Raw genomic sequence first — 24,834 nt, 5'->3', positions numbered from 1 at the left:
CTTTAGTTGAAAGATTTTATTTGACTTATTCTGAAATTACCAAGGGTATTCAAATAAACTTTACTGGGCTTCCCTGGTGGCGCAGTGGTTGAGAATCTGCCTGCTAATGCAGGGGACACGGGTTCGAGCCCTGGTCTGGGAAGATCCCACATGCCACGGAGCAGCTGGGCCCGTGAGCCACAACTACTGAGCCTGCGCGTCTGGAGCCTGTGCCCCGCAACGGGAGGGGCCGCGATAGTGAAAGGCCCGCGCACCGCGATGAAGAGCGGTCCCCGCACCGCGATGAAGAGTGGCCCCCACTTGCCGCAACTAGAGAAAGCCCTCGCACGAACCGAAGACCCAACACAGCCAAAAATAAATAAATAAATAAATAAAGTAGCTATACAAAAAAAAAAAAAAAAAAGCACATATTTATTAAAAAAATAAATAAATAAATAAACTTTACTTTTTATAATATGGAAAGATGCTCAAACCTGCCCAAAAGGGAAATGCAAATTAAACTAAAACTGTAAAACCTTTTTTCTGACTCTATCACAGACTGCCAAGATCAAAAGGTGAGGTAATACAAATAAATACAACTATTGGCCAGGGAAAAAGTACACTCTCAATACATTTTGGTAGGACAATAAATCAGCACAATTCTGTTTGCAGATGATTTGGCAACTGTATTATGTTTCTTGTTATTTCAACTTGAGTTGAAATAACAAGAAACATAATACAATTATGCTTCCATCTGACAATTTCAGAGTGAAGCTAGCACTGGGCAGGCCTCATAGGAGGGCTCTAGAAAAGGGAAAAAAAAAATTGAAAGAGATATTATTACCCTAAGACCTATAGAGAAAGACTACATATGAACACATTTTCTTTCTTTCTAACTTAAAACTTTGGGCCATTTAGGCTGTAAATATAAGCTCTCCATTGAGGGTTTATTAATTAATGAGTCTTCTGCTTTATTTTCCTCTGGGAATCTGCTAGGCAATGTCTTGCAGCAGCCTTTCAATCTAAGACAATACCTACTGTCTGTCAAAAAGGCCTTATTAGCTGTATTACTCTAAATTCGCTACTTCTTGTTAATATAGTTAGAGATGTTCTCTTATCCTCAGCCATGCATAAAAAAGTCTGAATAAAACTAATCAATAATGAATCCTAGCGAATGAGTTTAACTCCTGGGAAAGTGGTGTAAAGGGCCTCAGAAGCAAACTTCTAAAAGGCAAAACAGGGGCTTCCCTGGTGGCGCAGTGGTTGAGAATCTGCCTGCCAATGCAGGGCACACGGGTTCGAGCCCTGGTCTGGGAAGATCCCACACGCCGCGGAGCGACTGGGCCCGTGAGCCACAATTACTGAGCCTGCGCGTGTGAAGCCTGTGCTCCGCAACAAGAGAGGCCGCGATAGTAAGAGGCCCGCGCACCGCGATGAAGAGTGGCCCCCACTTGCCACAACTAGAGAAAGCCCTCACACAGAAGCGAAGACCCAACACAGCCAAAAATAAATTAATTAATTTAAAAAAAAATATGTACTTAAAAAAAAAAATTTTTTTTTTAAATAAAAATAAAAGGCAAAACAAAAATGCACTGAGCTGGGAGCAAAGCAAATAGCAACAGTACAGCAAACAGTTGTACGGGAAGTGACCAAAGTGGGCCTCGAGTGTAAGGGGCTTTGTTTAATGAGGCTAAGCTATAAAAGCCTGAAGACCATCACCAGTAAGAGGTCCAGTATGCTGCATCCCAAAAGAATGGCACACAGCCTAGATATAGAGACTGGAAATAGGTAGGCACATATGGGAAGAAGAGGGAGATCCACTATACAAAAGTAGACTAAAAAATTATATCCCACTAGGTATGTGACTTTGAGGATAACGAAATTGGTTTGAACCCTTGCGTGGGGTGCTTGCTCGCTGTGTGTGTGTGTGTGTGTGTGTGTGTGTGTGTGTGTGTGTGTGTGTGTGTGTGTGTGTGTGTGTGTGTGTGTGTGTGTGTGTTTTAATTAAAAAGCTAGATGACTAACAGAAAACAGTGTTTTAAACTACTATCAAAATGGATAATTCTTCACAAGTTAAAAGGTCTAAACCACATTTTCATTTAAATGACAACCTGACTAACCAGCATTTCTCAATGTGTGGTCTTAGGATCATCTAGAGTGCTTTTTGAAAATGCAGATTCTGTTTTCATGCCAAGCTTAGTAGATGACACTCTATGTTCATAAAGCCCAGTAATTTATATTTTTAACAAGGACTCCAAGTGATGCCTAGAAGTTGAAAGCCACTACCAGAGACTTTCTGTGGTAAAAACTGAAACAAAATATTTTAATCTGAAGGAGACTTTGAAGAAGGAAATAAAAGTTGAACAATCAAGTCTTAAGGTAGAAAGAAAAGTATTATCATTCTAACTTAAACAAAAAGGTCTGACCTTGTCTGTAAGAAATAAATGTCAGTAGCAAATAGTGTCATAGGGAAAAATAAAAGGTTACTTCTCATGTTAAGACAAATCCTAGGGACTTCCCTGGTGGTCCAGTGAGTAAGAATCCATGCTCCCAATGCAGGGGGCCTGGGTTCGATCCCTGGGCAGGTAACTAGATCCCACATGCATGCCGCGACTATGAAGTCCACATGCTGCAACTAAGAAGTCCGCATGCCATAACTAAAGATCCCACATACCGCAACGAAGATCCCGTGTGCCACAACTAAGACCCAGTGCAGCCAAAATAAATAAATAAATATTTTTAAAAAAAAAAGACTAATCCTAAACTTTATGTTCATTGAACCTAGTTTACCACTGCCAAGCAAAACTAATAAAATACAAAATATTTTCATTCAATAATCTCTTTGAAAGGCATTAACTATGATTACAACATATAGCAACCTGTTTAGAACTGTAAGAGAATAAACAAGGTCCTAATCACTCTACAAGAGGGCACTGACATTTACTTTTCTGTTACTGGGCTGAACTTGGTTGCATTTAATCTCTTCTTCAGGAAATGTTTTTGGATTTCCACAGTATGTCAAAACCATCCTTCTTGTTGTCCCTCAGTTATATATAACTATACTTGAAAAACTACAAATAAGGGCTTCCCTGGTGGCGCAGTAGTTAAGAATCCGCCTGCCAATGCAGTGGACACGGGCTCGAGCCCTGATTTGGGAAGATCCCACATGCCACACAGCAACGAAGCCCGTGCACCACGACTACTGAGCCTGCACTCTAGAGCCCGTGAGCCACAACTACTGAAGCCCGCATGCCTAGAGCCCGTGCTCTGCAACAAGAGAAGCCACCCAAATGAGAAGCCCGCACACCGCAACGAAGAGTAGCCTCCAGTCACCTCAACTAGAGAAAAGCGTGCGGGCAACAACGAAGACCCGACACAGCCAAAAATAAATAAATAAAATAAATAAATTTATTAAAAAAGAAAAGAAAAAAAAAACCACTACAAGTAAGACGTTCCTTTTTTTTTTTTTAACACTATTTAGAGATATCCAGAAAGATCAAACTCAAACACACTAATTTTAGAATCTTTTTTTTTTTAAATAAATTTATTTATTTACTTTTGGCTGCATTGGGTCTTTGTTCCTGCACGGGGGGCTTTCTCTAGTCGCGGCAAGCGGGGGCTACTCTTCGTTGCAGTACATGGACTTCTCACTATGGTGGCTTCTCTTGTTGCAGAGTACGGGCTCTAGGCGTGCAGGCTTCAGTAGCTGTGGCATGTGGGCTCAGTACTTGTGGCTCGCGGGCTCAGAAGTTGTGCCTCGTGGGCTCTAGAGTGCAGGCTCAGTAGTTGCAGCGCATGGGTTTGGCTGCTCCGCGGCATGTGGGACCTTCCCAGACCAGAGTTTGAACCTGTGTCCCCTGCACTGGCAGGCTGATTCTTAACCACTGTGCCACCAGGGGAATCCCTCTAATTCTGGACTCTTAATCTGTACAGTCTATTCACAAATATACCAATAATTACCAGGTGTTCCCACTCAACCTCATGTGTTCCCACTCAACCTCATATACGTGACATTCCACCCTGACATAACTGGAAGCTAAGAGGAAGCAGGAAGTAAGTAAGAAAGCAGAAACAAAAAGAAACAACGGGAAAAGAGAATGGCCATAATGAGGAAATCAACAAACTTTGGAGCTACACTGTGAGGTTCGACTGGAGAACAAGGGTTCAGAACAGTATGTTGGGCGTGGGGCAAGTCAGAAGCAGTAGCAAGATGATAGCCCACTGTTCAGATGTCCAAATGGGTGGGCAGTTACTAAAACATGCACTGTTGGAACATAAGTGATCCACTCACTGCAAGTGTGTAAGTCACAGGAGATGGGGGAAGGTGTGTACTGCAACTGGTGTATAATTATATTGGAAAGAGGATAATTCTGGTATAATCTGAGAAGAAGACTTAGAAAAATTCTTACTCCTCATTCCTCTTAAAGTCTCTAACTCTATCCTTTACTTCTTTCTTGGCCCCATTTTTAATTTAAAGATGATTTATTTTACATATCCTTCTAAACCATCTTAAATCTTTTCAGATAAAAATATTTCACTGTACTGGCACACAAAGCGAGTTACACAATGACTTAGGAAAAGACATTTCACTTTGACACTCTGTCCTCAAGAGTCCAGGTCAGACTTGGAAGAGATACAAGCTGAACAAGAAAACCAGTAAAGAGAAGAGTTCCAACTGGGAAACCAGAGCGAGGGTATAAACCATATGAGAGTACCCAGACATGTTGTCAATCCTAGATCAGGGAATACTCTGGCAAGAGCTGCAACAGCAGAGCTGAAAACAGAACTGAAAAACAGAAGGCTACCCTCTCATAACAACAAACTCTCATGCTCATTTAATCAATAAAACAATACATAATGTGTCTTTCAGCACATTATAATACACATTTATGTATTTCACAGTGAGCCTACCTTCCCATTTGCTAATAATGCACATCCATCTACTATCTACATACAGCCATATATGAAAAATAACTCGCATAATAACTGCAACATTTGTTTGATATTTTTCTTGGATGTAGGCAAAAAGTAAATTAGGGCTCTAGATAAAAGACAACATACTCTGGATATTAATCATAACGTGCTTATAGAATCTCTAACACCATACAAAGGAGGAACAGGTTTAACACTGAAAAACTTCAATATCACAGCAAAACATGCAAATAAATACAAAAACTTACCATCCCTGTTCATTTTTATATTTGTAAGCAGCCCCAAGAATGTGACACAAGGTGCCTCCAGCTTTGAAATCCATGAAACATTTTGCCTAAAAAATGATACAAGTTTCACATGAGAAAAATCAAAGTTCTGACAAAATTACTCATGTCTGAATTCTAAGCTTAATAAACTCAAAGTTATAAACAACTTCTAATTTAATAACCTTAAATACTTCTGGAACAAACTGAGGTAAAAAGAAATTTTTCTATTTTCTTTAGAAAACTTTCTTTAAGTAAACAGTCTATGAAAAACAAGATTTACAAAATATACATCAAACTGTTTCAGCAGAAAACATTAAATGTACAAAATACTGATATACCACCAACTCCATTGGTAAATTTAAGATCTGATTTTTAAAATGTACAATAAGAAATATTAGGCCGGGCTTCCCTGGTGGCGCAGTGGTTAAGAATCTGCCTGTCAATGCAGGGGACATGGGTTTGAGCCCTGGTCTGGGAAGATCCCACATGCCATGGAGCAACTAAGCCCACGAGCCACAACTACTGAGCCTGCGCTCTAGAGCCCACGAGCCACAACTACCAAGCCCACGAGCCTAGAGCCCGTGCTCCGCAACAAGAGAAGCCACTGCAATGAGAAGCCTGTGCGCCGCAACAAAGAGTAGCCCCCCACTTGCCGCAACTAGAGAAAGCCTGCGCACAGTAACAAAGACCCAAAGCAGCCAAAAATAAAATAAATAAATTTATTAAAAAAAAATTTAGGCCAACATAACTGATGAACATAGATGTAAAAATCCTCAACAAAATACTAGCAAACCGAATCCAACAGTACATTAAAAGGATCATACGCCATGATCAAGTGGGATTTATCCCAGAAACGCAAGGACTTTTCAATATCCGCAATCAATCAACGTGATACACCACAATAACAAACTGAAGGATAAAAACCATATGATCACCACAACAGATGAAGAAAAAGCTTATGATAAAATTCAACATCCATTTCTGATAAAAACCCTCCAGAAAGTGGGCATAGAGGTAATATATCTCAACATAACAAAGGCCATATATGACAGACCATAGCTAACATCATACTCAATGGTGAAAAGCTGAAAGCATTCCCTCTAAGATCAGGAACGAGACAAGGATGCCCACTCTCACCACTTTTCTGCAACATAGTTTTGGAAGTCCTAGACACAGCAATCAGAGAAGTAAAAGAAATAAAAGGAATCCAAATTGGAAAGGAAGAAGTAAAACTGTCACTGTTTGCAGATGACATAGTACTATACATAAAAAAATCCTAAAGACACTACCAGAAAACTACTAGAGCTAATCAATGAATTCGGTAAAGTTGCAGAATACAAAATTAATATACAGAAACCTGTTGCATTTCTATACATTAACAACAAAAGATCAGAAAGAGAAATTAAGGGAACAACCCTATTTACCATCGCATCAAAAAGAGTAAAAATACCTAAGAATAAACCTACCTAAAGAGGCAAAAGACCCATACTCTGAAAATTGTAAGATGCTAATGAAAGAAACTGAAGATAACACAAGCAGATGGAAAGATATACCGTGTTCCCGGATTGGAAAAATCAATATTGTCAAAATGACCATACAAGGCAATCTACAGTTTCAATGCAATCCCTATCAAATTACCAATGACATTTTTCACAGAACTGAAACAAAAAACTTTTTTATTTGCATGGAAACACAGAAGACCCTAAATAGCCAAAACAATCTTGAGAAAGAAGAATGGAGCTGGAAGAATCACACTTCCTGACTTCAGATTATACTACAATGCTACAATAATCAAAACAGTATGGTACTGACACAAAAACAGACACATAGATCAATGGAACAGGACAGAAAGCCCAGAAATAAACTCACGCACTTATGGTCAATTAATCTATGACAAAGGAGGCAAGAATATACAATGGAGAAAAGACAGTCTCAATAAGTGGTGCTGGGAAAACCGGATAGCTACATGTAAAAGAATGAAATTAGAACATTCTATAACACCACATACAAAAATAAACTCAAAATGGATTAAAGACCTAAATGTAACACCAGATGCTATAAAACGCCTAAAGGAAAACATAGGCAGAACACTCTTTGATTTAAATCACAGCAATATTTTTTTGGATCCATCTCCTAGAGTAATGGAAACAAAAGCAACAATAAACAAATGGGACCTAATTAAACTTAAAAGCTTTTGCACAGCAGAGGAAACCGTAAACAAAATGAAAAGACAACCTATGGAATGGGAGAAAATATTTGCAAACAATGTGACTCAAGCAAGGGATTAATTTCCAGAATATAAAACAGCTTATGCAGCTCAAACAACCCAATCAAAAAATGGGTAGAGAATCTCAAAAGAATACATACACATGGCCAACAAGCATATGAAAAGATGCTCAACATCACAAATTATTAGAGAAATGCAAATCAAAACTAAAATGAGCTATCACCTCATACCAGTCTGAATGGCCATCATCAAAAAGTCTACAAAGAGGGCTTCCCTGGTGGCGCAGTGGTTGAGAATCTGCCTGCCGATGCAGGGGACACGGGTTCGAGCCCTGGTCTGGGAAGATCCCACGTGCCGCGGAGCAGCTGGGCCCGTGAGCCACAATTACTGAGCCTGCACGTCTGGAGCCTGTGCTCGGCAACAAGAGAGGCCGCAATAGTGAGAGGCCCGCGCACCGCGATGAAGAGTGGCCCCCGCTTTCCACAACTACAGAAAGCCCTCGCACAGAAACGAAGACCCAACACAGCCATAAATAAATAAATAAATACTTAAAAAAAAAAAAAAAAGGTCTACAAAGAGGGACTTCCCTGGTGGCGCAGTGGTTAAGAATCAGCCTGCCAATGCAGGGGACACGGGTTCGATCCCTGGTCCAGGAAGATCCTACATGCCGCGGAGCAACTAAGCCTGTGTGTCACAATTACTGAGCCTGTGCTCTAGAGCCCACGAGCCGCAAGTACTGAGCCCGCGTGCTGCAACTACCGAAGCCTGTGTGCCTAGAGCCTGTGAAGAGAAGCCACTGCAATAAGAAGCCCACACACCACAACGAAGAGTAGCCCCCAGCTCACCACACCTAGAGAAAGCCCATGCGCAGCAACAAATACCCAATGCAGCCAAAAATAAATAATAAATAAATAAATTTATTTTAAAAAGAAAAGAAAAAAGAAGTCTACAAACAATAAATGCTGGAGAGGGTGTGGAGAAAAGGGAACCTTCCTACGCTGTTCGTGGGAATATAAATCAGGGCAGCCACTACTGAGAATAGTAAGGAGGTTCCTTAAAAAATTAAAAATAGAACTACCATATGATCTAACAATCCCACTACTGGGCACATAGCCAGAGAAAAACTCTAATTTGAAAAGATACATGCACCCCAATGTTCACAGCAGCAGTATTTACAATAGCCAAGACATGGAAGCAACCTAAATGTCCATCAACAGTTGAATGGATAAAGAAGATGTGGTGTATACACACACAAACACACACAAAACTGGATAATACTCAGCCAGAAAGAAGAATGAAATAATGCCATTTGGAGCTACATGGATGGACCTAGAGATTATCATACTAAGTGAAATAAGTCACACTGAGAAAGACAAATGTCGTATGATATCACATAGGTGGAATCTTAAAAAAATGATACATGGGCTTCCCTGGTGGCGCAGTGGTTGAGAATCTGCCTGCTAATGCAGGAGACACGGGTTCGAGCCCTGGTCTGGGAAGATCCCACATGCCACGGAGCGGCTGGGCCCGTGAGCCACAGCTGCTGAGCCTGCGCGTCTGGAGCCTGTGCCCCGCAACGGGAGGGGCCGCGATAGTGAAAGGCCCGCGCACCGCGATGAAGAGCGGTCCCCGCACCGCGATGAAGAGTGGCCCCCACTTGCCGCAACTAGAGAAAGCCCTCGCACGAACCGAAGACCCAGCATAGCCAAAAATAAATAAATTAATTAATTAAATAAATAAATTTAAAATAAATAAATAAATAAATAAAATAAAAAAAAATCTCTAAAAAAAAAAAAAAAAAATGATACAAATGGGGAATGCCCTAGTGGTCCAGTGGTTAGGACTCTGAGCTTCCACTGCAGGGGGCATGGGTTCGATCCCTGGTCGGGGAATTAAGATCCTGCATGCCACGTGGTGCAGCCAAAAAATTAAAGAAAAATTAAAAAAAAAATAAAAATAAAAATCATTTTTAAAAAAAGATACAAATGAACTTATTCACAAAACAGAAACAGACTCACAGACACAGAAAACAAACATATGGTTACCAAAGGGGAAGGATGAATTGAAAATTTGGGATTAACAGCTACACAGTACGATGTGTAAAATAGGTAAACAACAAGGACCTACTATATAGCACAGGGAATCATATTCAATATCTTGTAATAACCTATAATGGAAAAGAATCTGAAAAATATATATATATGTACATATGTATAACTGAATCACTTCGCTGTACACCTGAAACACTGTAATCAACTATACTTCAATAAAAGAAAAAAAAGAAAAAACTCTAATGGACAAAATACTGATATACTACAAAACTCTACTGGTAAATTTAAAATTTGATTTTCAAAATGTGGAAAATTCCAGTAACACACAATTTCCAATATGGTTCTCCTGTTGAATAAGAAATATTAGTATACATTAGGTTTTTTTTCCAATTTAGGTTCCTGACATTAAATTTTAGAAAAATTATAACTGAACTCTTAAAATATTTTAATGACCACTGAAACATGGTATAACTATATTTAACTATGCATTTAAGTTATAGCTAAAATCTGTGCAACAATTTTAAAAAGATTTGCACTTTATGGATTATAAAAGCAGAGCTCAAATAAATCAAATGCTGAATAACTTCCATATTTTGGAAGTAAAAATTTAATATAAATGTGATCATCAAATAGGCTAATAAGATAAAGTGTTAGGGACTTCCCTGGTGGTCCAGTGGTTAAGAATCCACCTTCCAATGCAGGGGACGTGGGTTCGTTCGATCCCTTGTCGGGGAACTAAGATCCCACGTGCCACGGGGCAACTAAGCCCACATGCCACAACTACTGAGCGCATGTGCCTCAAAGAGAGAGCCCACATGCCACAAACTACAGAGCCCACGCGCTCTAGAAACCACGCACCACAACCAGAGAGAAGCCCACACACCACAAAGAAGAGCCCACACCGCAATGAAAGATCCTGCATGCTGCAACAAAGATCCCGCATGCCACAACTAAGACCCGACAGCCAAAAAGATAAAGAAAATAAATAAATAAAATAAATATAAAACAGTAAAAAAAAAAAAAAAGATGAAGTGTTAAAAATATACCATTCATTTTTTCCTTTGAAAACTATTATTACAAAATAATATAATGAAAAAAACATATGATATCAAATATTAAGAGAGACAAAAACAGAATGGTGGTTGGTAGGATCTGGAGAGAGAGAGGAATGGAAGTTATTGTTTCACGGGTACAGAGTTTTCAATTTAGGAAAATGACAAAGTTCTGGTGATGGATAGTAGTAACAGTCACACAACAACATAAATGTACTTAATGCCACTGAACTATACACTTAAAAATGACTAAAATGGTAAATTTTGTTATGTTTATTTTATAATTAAAAATAAATAAATAGTATGTTTTAAAATAAGAAATATTAAGAATCATTAAGATGAGCTCTTCCAAATTAAACAGACAAGTAAGCCTCACAGATCAGTCTGGTTATCTCATTGCTTTTTAAACATTACATGGGTTTCTGAGTTCCTAATTTTTTGCCCAACACTATTCCTGGTACATCCCAAAAGCTGCATTACATATTCTAAACAAAAGCATCTGGGTGCAAGTCTTATCATTGACAACTTGTTATTTATCTGAGAAAATGTATATTAAAATTTTGTAGTGTTGGCACTTAAACTAGAATGATGTGCTAAGGTATCTACTAGAGTAGAATGAGACTTAGTTCTCCTACTAATCCTTCTCTGAACCGCCCAGAGATTGAGCTAAAATGTTCTTGCCAACCACATGGGCATATCACTGTTGCACACATGCACACCACTCGCAGCGTAATACAGAAATGACTGGTTTATAGATCTGTTATTCGAACTCCTTGAGGACAGAAATAGTGTCTTATTCAAATCTTTAACATCAATATTCAGCGGAGTACCTGACAATGTAGGTAATCCATAAAAATTTTCTCAACAGTTTTACTGTACTAAAATCATTTAAAAATTCAGATCCAAACTACTGAGAAATATATATTGAGCAGATCACAATAAAACATCTCTACATGTAATTTAAGGTGACAGTCAATTTCTAAACAGATTAATTTGAGAAATTAAAATATTATCAGATATAGGCTTAAGACAGACAAAATAACTTCTATCAACAACTATAGGGACAAGTGATGAATGAAGAGGTAGAAAACTGAGACCTTCAATTTTCTAATGGTAAGATCTGAATAAACGGAAAGAGGGAGACTCACAAACCTGTCAAGGGTACTAGTTCCAGTAATAAAGTGCAATAAGAAAAACATTCTTAAAGATGTGGCAGAAGAAACAAAAGAACAAATAGGGACCTTGTCATACATCAAGGATTCTTAGAGCTTGCATGGAAATGGATTTGGGATTCTGGTCCTCCTGACAAGCTCAGTATCAGAATCACCCACATAAAAGTGTAGTAGACCAGAGTCAGGAGATGGAAAGCTGGAGGCAGAGACAAGAGACTTCTCAGGGACACCCACTGGCCCCTGACTGTACTTCCTCATTCAATCCTCATCCCAACTACCCTCACCCTGAAGAGGGCCTGCTCAAGCTGCCGCTGGATGTGGCTCAAATATTAGAGCTCAAGTTCTTAAACATTCTCTAAAGAAGCCAGATGGTTAAGAATAAATTCCTCTTGATTAGTACTGAAAAACCTAAAGAATAATAGGGTACCGAAACTTGAGCCTTCCAGAGCCAGCAAAGGCAGCCTGCCTTTCGTGAGTTATCTAAGCAGCTGCATACCCCAATTAGAGACTCTGGGGGTCAGGGACAGCTCTAACAGGCTGCTTCTATTCCCAGTTGTGTGACCACACTCCTTTTGATAAGCTGTTACATCTCTGACTAAATTGGAAATTTAATCTAATCTTATTCTGGATGTATATAAAGTGGTCTCATCCTACCTATTTATACAGCCCATTTAAAATTCTGCTGAGCTGAGTAAACCTTAAAAAAGATAAACCTAACTGCAATACTTAAAAGTGCTTTAAATTTGTGCCGTAGTGTCCTTATTTCTTTATTTTTTGACTTATTCATTAAAGACAAGGTAGTGCCAACGTGCAGTAAAAAGGACGACAATGGTATACGTTTGTGTGACTAGAATATACACATTTATAATGCCATGTTTGGGTCTGTTTATCAATGAATGACTGTGCCAGAAGGCGGATGTGAGGAAGTGAATAAAGGAGCAGAAACTGAACATGAGCCAGAAACCAAGAATGTTCACAGAAAATCACAGTCATCTTCATAAATTGAGAACAGTTATGGGGGAAAAATCCTATCACTTAGAGTCCAGAATCCTTTTACCTCACAAAGTACAATGACAGTAAACATTCCATAAGTTTCTTTACGTATTTTAACTGCTTTGAGTTAAAATAATGCTTTCTAGAAACATTTCCCAAGTTTATTAATAAAAGAAATGATAATAGTGTTATAATTATCACCTCTAATCATAGGTAATCACTGGTGTAGTATTCTTATTCTTGAGGAGAACAAAAAGTATTATAATTACTACCAATTACTGAGAATTTACCATGAGGCACTTTATATATATTACCTCATTTACTCCTCACAAGTTCACTGTCTTCACCCCATTTTACAGATGAAAAGGTGTTGCTGGCTCTAGCAATATGGCAGACTAAATAACCAGAAAACTCTACCACTAAAAATATATGTTTGATAAAAAATACAGACATTATTTTAAATGTGTAGCTGAATTAGAAGGAGAACAAATCCCCAGGGACAAAAATAAAAGAAGAAAAAAAAAATTCAAACTAAAAGTCAAAGTGGCAATCTTGTTGAGTTAAAAACTAAAATTCTAGGGTGACAGGAGGCTGAGGATAATGGGATTAAATAGGTAAGTAATATCATCAACCTTGATAACCTAAATGCTAGGGTTTGAGTTTCTCTACAGGGTCAGGAAGTAAGACTACAGACCTATGCAAGTGAGGACATTAGAACTAAGACAATCACCTATCACACACATACACACATAACACCAGGGGTATCAAGAGGTTGCACCATTAGGGAAAGGATAAGCTGGAAAAAATATCTGCCAGCTAAAAACTAAGAAGGAAAACAAGCTTCCACCTCAAGATAATTTGAGTTGGAGATGTACACTATCAATACTTAGTCTAGGAACCCCATGCCAAATTAACAAAAGAATTGGTCCTAGGGACTTCCCTGGTGGTCCAGTGGTTAAGACTGTGCACTCCCAATGCACGGGGCACACGTTGCATCCCTAATAAGGGAACTAAGATCCCGCATACTGCACGGTGCGGCCAAAAAAAAAAAAAGAATTGGTCCTAAAGTTGGCGGGTCCTCTGAAGTGCCTTTTTTTTTTTTTTTTATTTTATTTTTTTTTTATTAATTGATTGATTGATTGCTATGTTGGGTCTTCGTTTCTGTGCTAGGGCTTTCTCCAGTTGTGGCAAGCAGGGGCCACTCTTCATCACGGTGCGCGGGCCTCTCACTGTCACAGCCTCTCTTGTTGCGGAGAACAGGCTCCAGACGCGCAGGCTCAGTAATTGTGGCTCACGGGCCCAGCCGCTCCGCGGCATGTGGGATCCTCCCAGACCAGGGCTCGAACCCGTGTCCCCTGCATTAGCAGGCAGATTCTCAACCACGGCGCCACCAGGGAAGCCCTGAAGTGCCTTCTTAATGAGCAAATTCTCAACCCAGATCAACAGGATTCCCAAATAAACTTCCACTGAAAGAGGACAGGCCACAATTCAAACATAATTAAGTGTTTTTAAGTCAACAAACAAAGCTAACAGCAAGATTAGAATCCTAACATTTTCAGATAATAGAAAAAACACTACAGGGCTTGTAAAATTAGAACACATAAAGTGATTAACGACACTAAAAAGACAGAAAGACTTGAGAAATATATATATGTAACCCATAGAACAAATAACATCCAATGAAAGTAAAAGCACAGCTGACAGAAAATTAGACAACTAGACACAGAAGAATAAAAGCTAAAGTTTCCTAGAAATTTTAAAGGATATAAATCCTCAGCTTCGAGAAACACATCAGGGGCTTCCCTGGTGGTGCAGTGGTTAAGAATCCGCTTGTCAATGCAGGGGACACAGGTTCAAGCCCTGATCCGAGAAGATCCCACATGCCGCAGAGCAACTAAGCCCGTGCACCACAACTACTGAGCCCGCGCTCTAGAGCCCGCGAGCCACAACTACCGAGCCTGCGTGCCACAACTACTGGAGCCCGTGCACCTAGAGCCCGTGCTCTGCAACAAGAGAAGCCACTGATATGAAAAGCCCACGCACTGCAACGAAGAGTAGCCCCCGCTTGCCACAACTAGAGAAAGCCCGCGCACAGCAACAAACACCCAACGCAGTCAAAAATAATTAATTTTTTTAAAAAACTGGTAGAAAACAAAAGAGAACAGCCCAATGGTACAAAATATAAAAGGGTGCTCAACTTCATTAGTTATCAGCAACTACAAAACAATGTGTATCACCACAAATCCGCCAAAAAACTGAAATTAAAAAGACAACTTACAAGCATTGGTGAGAAAGTAGAGTATTAGAACCCTTATACACTGTACACTGCATGTGGGAGTATAAATTGGCACAAGCGTTCTGGAAAACTGGCCATATCTGCTAAAGCTGAACATGCACCCCCTGTGACCCAGCAATTCCACATGTGGGAGTGTAACTGACATAAATACCTATGATTACCAGAAGACATATGCAAAAATATTCACAGCAGCACTATTTGCAATAGCCCTAAACTGGAAATAACCCCAAAAACCCATCAATGGTAGAATGGATAAATAAATTGTGCAATATGCCCACAGTGAAATACTATGCAGCAAGGGATGCCAAATTATGACCAAGTTGCCCATTTTTAAAATTTTCATTTGAACATAGTCACACCTACTCATGTAGGTATTGCCTTTGGCTGCTTTTTATGCTACAACAGAGTTGGGTAGTTGTGACAGAGTCCATATACCTGCAAGCCTAAAATATTTACCATTTGTCCCTTTAAGAAAAAATTTGCCAAACCCTTAAACAATAACCAGAATGAACAAACTACATGTAATAACATGGAAGAATTTTACAAATCTAACATTTGTCTGTGTGCTTCAAAAATTTAAGTCATGAAGAACAGGTGGTCCAGTGGTTAAAAATTTAAGTCATGAATGACAAAGACACAGGCTGAACTATTTCAAATTAATCAAGACTAAAGAGATATAACTAAAATGTGGGATCTTGGTTTAGCTCTTATAAGAAACATTTCTGAGATAATTGGTGAAATGTGAAGACGGATTATATAGTAGATAATGGTGTTGTGTCAATGTTAAATTTCCTAAATTTGATAACTGTATTTGTAAGACAATGTCCTTGTTCTAAGGAGATCCAGGCGGCAGTCTGAAGGCTCTACAGTTTTGCCCTCCCTGCTAGATTGGACCCCATGGACATCAGGAACTTCTCCAGTCACTCCAAGAGTGTAGTATCACTCCTGTGGTGACTAAGATGAGTGATTTGTCTCCAGAAGCACTTTTGTTCTTGCTTCTCAGACTTACATGCTAATCTTGGTCTTTTCCTCCCCCCATTCCGAAAGTCCTAGAATTTAGCATGATCTTGGCAAAACAATACCATTCTCAGATACAGGTAATAAAATACTTAAACCTGTAGGGACCATAATGTTCACTGATTCCTAGTTTTCTAATGCTTCTTTGCCACAGAACACTTTCAGGAGCAGAAAGCTCAAAAAGAAGTCTATCAGGAAAAACTGTTCAAAGTGAAAAATTTGAAGACAACAGATTCCTCTTAGACCTACCCATTTATTCCTGCCACTCAGGTACTCTGAAGGGAACAATTATAAAACCAAGGATCAGATCCAACTCCTTTTTCTGACGACTCTAAGCCTTTTCTTATTAACTTCCTTTTCCCTAAAATTTTTTTTTTAATTTTATTTATTTATTTATTTATTTATGGCTGTGTTGGGTCTTCGTTTCTGTGCGAGGGCTTCCTCTACTTGCGGCAAGTGGGGGCCACTCTTCATCGCGGTGCGCGGACCTCTCACTATCGCGGCCTCTCTTGTTGCCGAGCACAGGCTCCAGACGCGCAGGCTCAGTAATTGCGGCTCACGGGCCTAGTTGCTCCACAGCATGTGGGATCTTCCCAGACCAGGGCTCGAACCTGTGTCCCCTGCATTGGCAGGCAGATTCTCAACCACTGCGCCACCAGGGAAGCCCTTCCCTAAAATTTATTTAGCACAAAGCATGGTTTATTGACTCAAACAAAGGAAACAGATCATTGAAGTGACAGTCCTCAAACTCCCATCCTTTCCTCTACACCAGACTGACCAAGTTCATGAGAATTCCTGCCATGAAGTCAGTCACACTTAATGGGTAGAAATTCCAAAGTATCAGTGAGAGAGAGCCTACAGACTGTGACTTGTTTAAAATGTCCCAAAATAGTACTACACAGTTCAATCACATGACCTTATTTGTTAGAACTGGCTTTGACAACAAATTTTACCCTTAAAGTATTCATTACATTCCACCAAAGATAGATATAAAAACCCTATATAAGTTCCTATGACAATTTGAAAATCAATTCCAAATATTTTAATGATAGTCCCTTGAAACTATGTGTACCAATCTCAACATATTTCCTTTTGAAGAGTAATAATCATTTCACTGAGTTCTGATAGTTGCTTTAAAATCAGTCCGTACTGAGCTTTACATTTTTGTAGATATTTTAAGAAAAGCTCAATTTCAGAAAGTAAATACGGTTCGGTTCTCTAGCTTATTTTTTTAAAGAGCCTTCCACTCTCCCTGTCTTTGAGACAGTTACTAACAACACAGCAAAGGTACATCAACCAATAAATACATACTAAACACCTGCAGTGAGTAAGAAGATAAAGCAAGTCTTATCAATGTTCAACTGAAAAATCTGGCTTTAATTCAAAGGGCACTACAGCATTCTGTTAGTTCTCAGGTTCACAGCTCATTTACACAAAATACACTATCTCTGGAACATAAGTTGAAGAGAAACAAGAAGACGTGGCTCTTTGGGGCCTTCCTTAAGAGCTGGAGTTGATAGCAAACTAGCATAATAAATGTTTAAATAATATGTATGCCTTACATCTACATTTTTACTTTTACCAAAAACACTTTTGCTAGACAAGTCAGCAATCTACTTTTTATGTCTTAAAGTACTACATACTACTTCTAATTTCTCAAAGAGCTTTTATTATCACACATCATATGATTCTAATAACTATGCCATGGGATCAGCAGGGCAAGGAACACGTTCCCAGAAATGGTACTACAGGTCGAAGTGCCTTCACACAAGGTTGCAGAGTGGTAGGATATGGCTATTTAATTCCTAAGCTCAGGGCTCTTCCCATAACACCTGGTTCAAGAAACTATTTGGTGGAGATTCGGTATCTTACATTATTTCAATTTAAGAAATGAATGAGGGCTTCCCTGGTGGTGCAGTGGTTAAGAATCCGCCTGCCAATGCAGGGGACACAGGTTCAATCCTTGGTCTGGGAAGATCCCACATGCCGTGGAGCAACTAAGCCCATGCACCACAACCACTGAGCCTGCACTCTAGAGCCCGCAAGCCACAACTACTGAGCCCGTGTGCCACAAATACTGAAGTCCGCACTCCTAGAGCCTGTGCTCCGCCAACAAGAGAAGCCACTGCAATGAGAAGCTTGAGCACCTCAACGAAGAGTAGCCCCTACTTGCCACAACTAGACAAAGCCCGTGCGCAGCAATGAAGACCCAACATAGCCAAAGATAAACAAATAAAATACATTTATTAAAAAAAAAAAAGAAAAAAATGAATGAGGGGGCTTCCCTGGTGGCACAGTGGTTAAGAATCCAGCTGCCAATGCAGGGGATGCGGGTTCGAGCCCTGGTCTGGGAAGATCCCACATGCTGTGGAGCAACTAAGCCCATGCGCCACAATTACTGAGCGTGCACTCTAGAGCCCAAAAGCCACAACTACTGAGCCCACATGTCACAACTACTGAAGCCCGTGCACCTAGAGCCCATGCTCTGCAATGAAGAGAAGCCACCACAATGAGAAGCCCACGCACTGCAATGAAGAGTAGCCCCTGCTCGCCGCAACTAGAGAAAGCCCACATACACTGACAAAGACCCAATGCAACCAAAAATAAATAAATTAAATTAAATTTTTTAAAAAATGAATGAAGGACCTCCTTGGTGGTCCAGTAATTAAAAATTCACCTTCCAATGCAGGGGATGTGGGTTCAATCCCTGCTCGGGGAACTAAGATCCCACATGCCACAGGGCAACTAAGCCCGTGCACCACAACTACTGAGCCCGCGCCTCAAGTAGAGATCCCGCGTGCCGCAACTAAGACCCAACGCAGCCCAAAAAATAGTTAATTTTTTAAAAAAAGAAATGAATGAGCTTTATTTTAGGCAAAATCAACTGGTTTTAAAGTCTATCAAGACTTCTGACTGAAGTCAGATTAAAGACAACCATATTTTAGTGCTGATCTCCAAAACCTAAAATAATGCTTTAAAAAAAATTACAGGAGTGCTTGCTGTGGCAGCACATACTAAAATCGGAACAATACAGAGAAGATTAGCATGACCCCTGTACAAGGATGACTCGCAATTTGTGAAGTGTTCCATATTTTGGGGGGGTTAGCAGATGTAAGCTTTTATATATAAAATGGATAAACAACAAGGTCAGAGAACTATACTCAGCAGCACAGAGAACTATATTCAATATCCCAGGATAAGTCATAACAGAAAAGAATATAAAAAAAGTATATATGTATAACTGAATCACTTTGTTGTACAGCAGTAATTAACACAGCATAAATCAACTATACTTCAATAAAAAAAATAAAGTAAAATGAAATTTTATTCTTTTTTTTAAATGTATTTATTTTATTTATTTATTTATTTTGGCTGTGTTGGGTCTTCGTTGCTGCGCACAGGCTTTCTCTAGTTGCAGTGAGCGGGGGCTACTCTTTGTTGCGATGTGCAGGCTTCTCATCGTGGTGGCTTCTCTTGTGGAGCACAGGCTCTAGGCACACGGGCTTCAACAGCTGCAGCACGCAGCCTCAGTAGTTGTGGCTCACAGGCTCTAGAGTGCAGGCTCGGTAGTTGTGGCGCACGGGCTTAGTTGCTCCACGGCATGTGGGATCCTCCTGGACCAGGGCTCAAACCTGTGTCTCCTGCATTGGCAGGCGGATTCTCAACCACTGCGCCACCAGGGAAGCCCAAAATTTTATTCTTATTAAAAAAAAAAAAAAAAAGCTATAGAAAACATGCTGAGCTAAGTATCCAGACCAACCTTCCAGCTGAAAAGAACTAAAAACGCTGGGTAAAAATACACACTACATCTTCTAATAAAAGTAAAAGAGGAATGGAGAATTCCCTGGCAGTCCAGTGGGACACCATCAAATTTACCAATATACACATGAAGAGAGAAAAGAACAAAAAATTCATGTAGAAATTATGGCCAAAACTTCCCAAATTTGATGAAAGACATGTACTTACACATCCATGAAATTCAACAGACTTGAAGCAGAATAAACTCAAAATGATCCACACCAAGACATATTATAATCAAAATTTCAGAAGACAAAGAGAAACTCTTGGGCTTCCCTGGTGGCGCAGTGGTTGAGAATCTGCCTGCTAATGCAGGGGACACGGGTTCGAGCCCTGGTCTGGGAAGATCCCACATGCCACGGAGCAGCTGGGCCCGTGAGCCACAACTACTGAGCCTGCGCGTCTGGAGCCTGTGCCCCGCAACGGGAGGGGCCGCGATAGTGAGAGGCCCGCGCGCCGCGATGAAGAGCGGTCCCTGCACTGCGATGAAGAGTGGCCCCCACTTGCCGTAACTAGAGAAAGCCCTCGCACGAACCGAAGACCCAACACAGCCAAAAATAAAGAAATAAATAAATAAAGTAGCTATAAAATTAAAAAAAAAAAAAAAAAAGAAATAGGGAACTATCATTATAAAAAAAAAAAAAGAGAGAAACTCTTAAAAGCAGCAAGAAAGAAATGACCCACCATATGTAAGAAACTGTCAATAAGATTAACAGCCAATTTCTACTCAGACACCATGGAGGCCAGAAAGCAACAAGAGGAGCTATTTAAAATGCTGAAAGAGAGACTTCCCTGGTGGCGCAGTGGTTAAGAATCCACCTGCCAATGCAGGGGACATGGGTTCGAGCCCTGGTCCAGGAAGATCCCACATGCCGCGGAGCAACTAAACCTGTGCACCACAACTACTGAGCCTGAGCTCTAGAGCCCGGGAGCCACAACTACTGAAGCCCGTGCGTCTAGAGCCCGTGCTCCGCAACAAGAGAAGCCATGGCAATGAGAAGCCTGCGCACTGAAAGGAAGAGTAGCCCCCGCTCGATGCAACTAGAGAAAGCCCGTGTGCTGCACAAAGACCCAAAGCTGCCAAAAATAAATAAATTAATTAAAAAATAAAATAAAATAAAATGCTCAAAGAAAAACTGTCAATCAAAAAGTCTGTGTCCTGAAAAACTGTTCTTCAAAAATGCAGGAGATGAAAAGATGCTCCACATTATATGCCATCAGGGAAATGCAAACTGAAATAATGAGATACAGCTACACACTGATTAGAATGGCCCAAACCCAGAACACTGAGAAAACCCAATGCTGGAGAGGAATGGAATATTATTAAGTGCTAAAAAGAAAACAGCTAGCAAGCAATGAAAGGACACTGAGGAACTTTAGATGCAAATTACTGAGAACAGCCAACCTGAAAAGATTATATACTATATATTCCAATTATATGACACTCTGGAAAGGCACAACTATGGAAATAGTGAAAGGATCTGTGGTTGTCAGGGGTTAGTGGGAGAAGAAGGGATGAACAGGAAAAGGACTTTTAGGGCAGTGAAACTATCCTGTGTGATACTGTAATGGTAGGTACATGACATTTATACATTTGTCAAAACCTGTAGAATGCCCTACCCCAAGAGTGAACCCCAAGGGGCTTCCTAGGTGGCGCAGTGGTTAAGAATCCGCCTGCTAGGGGCTTCCCTGATGGCGCAGGGGTTGAGAATCTGCCTGCCAATGCAGGTGACACGGGTTCGAGCCTTGGTCTGGGAGGATCCCACATGCCGCGGAGCAACTAGGCCCGTGAGCCACAACTACTGAGCCTGCGCGACTGGAGCTTGTGCTCCACGACAAGAGAGGCCGCGATAGTGAGAGGCCCGCGCACCGCGATGAAGAGTGGCCCCACTTGCCGCAACTAGAGAAAGCCCTCGCACAGAAACGAAGACCCAACACAGCCAAAAATAAATAAATAAATAAATAATTTTTTTTAAAAAAATAGCAACATACCAAAATTATAAAAAAAAAAAAAATCCACCTGCTAACACAGGGGACATGGGTTCGAGCCCTGGTCTGGGAAGATCCCATATGCCACGGAGCAACTAAATCCATGCGCCACAACTACTGAGCCTGCGCTCTAGAGGCTGCGAGCCACAACTACTGAGCCCGCATGCCACAAATACTAAAGCCTGCGTGCCTAGAGCCCGCACTCCACAACAAGAGAAGCCAACTCAATGAGAAGCCCGCACACCGCAACGAAAAGTAGCCCCGCTCGCCGCCAACTACAGAAAGCCCGCGCACAGCAATGAAGACCCAAAACAGCCAAAAATAAAAATAAAATAAAAAGAGTGAACCCTAAAGTAAATTATGATGTCGGATGATAATGATGTGTCAATGTTAAGTTCAATCAACTGTAACAAATGTACACGCTGAAGCCAGATTTTGATAATGGGGGAGGGCCATGTCCCATATGTGAGGGCAGGGGGTATATGGGAAATCTCCATACCTTCTACTCCATTTTGCTGTGAAGCTACAACTGCTATAAAAAAGGTAAGAGAATGGTATGAAATTTACGTTAACTTTAATTTAAATGAAACTAACAAATTTCTTGAAAAATCCAACTCACCAAAACTGACACAAGAAACAGAATCTAATCCTATATGTTAAAGAAACTGAATTGGTTATTAGAATCTTCCCACAAAGAAAACTCTAGGCCCAAATGATTTCACTAGTGAATTCTATGAAATATTCAAGGAAGAAGTAAATCAATCTTAAGAAAACTTTTATACCAGCAAATCAAACCTGGTAATATATAAAAAGGATAATATATCATAATCAAACAGAGTTTATTTTGGAATACCAGGCTAACTGAAAATCAATGAATGACTGAAATTCACCATATTAACAAAATAAAGGAGAAAAACTTTCTGATCATCTCAAAAGATGCAGAAAGCACAAGACAAAATTCAACAGTCATTCACAATAAAAGCTCTCAGCAAACTAGGAATAGTAGACAATTTCCACAACCTAAATTAAGATCATACTTGAAAAACCTACAGTTAACATTGTACTTAACAGTACAAAACAATGTTTTTCCACTAAGAACTAGAATAAGGTGTGAATTCCTGCCTTAACCATTTCTATTCAATGAGTCAGAGGTGCTAACCAATGCAGTGACACAAGAAAAAGAAACAGAAAGCATAAAGATCAGGAAAAAAAGAAATATTATAAAGTTATAGTAATCAAAAAGTTAGTATGAGCAAAAAGATGGACATTTAGATCAACAGGAGAAAATGGAATCCAGATACAGACCCAAACACATCTGGTAAACTGATTTTCAACCAATGTGCCAAGGCAATTCAACACAAACGGTGGCTCTAAAATAACTGGATAACCTGCTGTATAAAAAAATAAATAAAATTAAATGTAAAAAATTTTTTAAATAAAATAAAATAAAATAACTGGATATCCACACTGGAAAGAAAACCTCAGCCCTTACTTCACACTAAACATAAAAATTAACCCAATATATATAAAACCTAAATCTATAAAATTTCTAGAAGGAAATAAAGGAAATAATCTGCAACTTTGGGGTATACAAAGGTTTCTTAGAACACAAAAAACACAAATCATAACAATCGATAAATTGGGCTTTATCAAAATTTAAAACTTTTGCTCTTACAAAGATACTGGTAAGAAACAAAAAGTCAAATCACAAACTGAGAGGAAATTTTGCAATATATATATCATAAAGAACCTGTATCCAGAATAAAAATATATTTATATTCTTATATTTATAAAAATACAAATTTAAAAAAATTTATTTAAAAAAAAAGAACTGTGCAGAAAAGAACACAGCAGGCCTGAGATTTCTATCCTCAGTAATGCCTGCTTGCTAGTTGGTCTTCGGCTGGCACCTACGAATTGATTCTCAGAGTATTACTAGTCAACAGTTAACTAATAAGAAGAGTGGTTCACTGTGCCTAGACTATTCATGCAAGCAATGAGGTTTGTGATATCTGGTTTCCTTCTGGGAGTCTGGAACTGTAGTATGTGCTAGGCAAAAGGTTTCCATGGACAGAAACACTGCATACGTGCTGCCACATTTTCACTGCTGGGGGAAGAGTGCACTCTATGTGACCCCCTCATATGAGGGAGAGCATAATGAAGCCTGCAGCATGGATTCCTGCAGACTACACCTGTGTCTTTTTCCCTTGTAATCAGGCTATGTATACTTACTACATTACTGTACCAAATCTTAGTTTTGAATGTAACTATATGCTGAGTTCTATGAGTCCTTCTAGCAACTCGCTAAATGTGGGGGGTGGTCTCGAGGATCAAAAAAAAAGTTATTTAAATAGGCAACACACAAAAGAAGATGTACAAATGGTCAACAAGCACATAAAAAGATGTTTAACATCATTAGTCATTATGCAAATTCCATGGATATGTAGTGGAATCTAATGCTTTACATAAAATTTTAAAGACTAATTATAACAACTGTTGGAAAAAATGCAAAGGAACTTGGAACTCATACACTGCTGGATGGTATCTAAAATGATACAACCACTTCAGAAAAGAGTTTGACAGTTTCTTAAAAAGTTCAATGTTACCAACCATATGACCCAAACATTCCACTCCTACCTATTTACTCAGGAGAAATGAAACCATGTCCACAGAAAGACTTGGACAGTAACACTGACAGGAGCTTTACTTATAAAGCTGGAAACCCAAATTCCATTAAAGAGTGAAAGGATAAATAAATAGTAGTTTAACCTTACAATGGAATACTAATCAACAATAAAAAGGAACAAACTATCAATAAATAGAACAACACAGATGATACGTATCTCAAAATCTGTATGCTGAGTGAAAGAAGCAAGGCAAGAAAAAAAGGATATATACTGTGGGATCCATTAACATATATTTCATGATACTGTAAATGAATCTGTATGTCAGTGATTGCCTCGAGACAAGTAGAAAGGAGATGGATTATGAAGAAACTGTTGGGGTTGATGGAAATGTTCATTATCTGAACTCATTATATATTAAGTATGTACATTTACTGT

The 24,834-nt window shown here is 39.6% G+C and overlaps 1 protein-coding gene and 1 non-coding gene across 6 annotated transcripts in view; one reads left to right on the top strand and one right to left on the bottom strand.

Moving 5' to 3' along the window:
- Positions 1-24,834, bottom strand: part of SMARCC1 (SWI/SNF related, matrix associated, actin dependent regulator of chromatin subfamily c member 1) — a 192,668-nt gene that overhangs the window by 150,923 nt on the left and 16,911 nt on the right. For all 5 annotated transcript variants that reach the window (XR_009009515.1, XM_057554908.1, XM_057554907.1 and 2 more), the window contains exon 3: positions 5,160-5,245. Coding sequence is in view for 4 of the 5 variants with exons in the window: in XM_057554908.1 (XP_057410891.1) it covers positions 5,160-5,245 (86 nt within the window). In the remaining variant the exon portion in view is untranslated. The remainder of the gene's footprint in view (positions 1-5,159; positions 5,246-24,834) is intronic.
- LOC114236175 (U6 spliceosomal RNA) lies at positions 18,980-19,081 on the top strand. Its single transcript, XR_003622181.1, has one exon. It is a non-coding gene; the product is annotated as a U6 spliceosomal RNA (small nuclear RNA).

Source organism: Balaenoptera acutorostrata, chromosome 10 (genome assembly GCF_949987535.1).
Source record: "Balaenoptera acutorostrata chromosome 10, mBalAcu1.1, whole genome shotgun sequence".
Classification (NCBI taxonomy): Eukaryota; Metazoa; Chordata; class Mammalia; order Artiodactyla; family Balaenopteridae; genus Balaenoptera; species Balaenoptera acutorostrata.
Note: the sequence above shows the minus strand (reverse complement) of the source record. Positions and strands in the feature narration are given on the sequence as shown.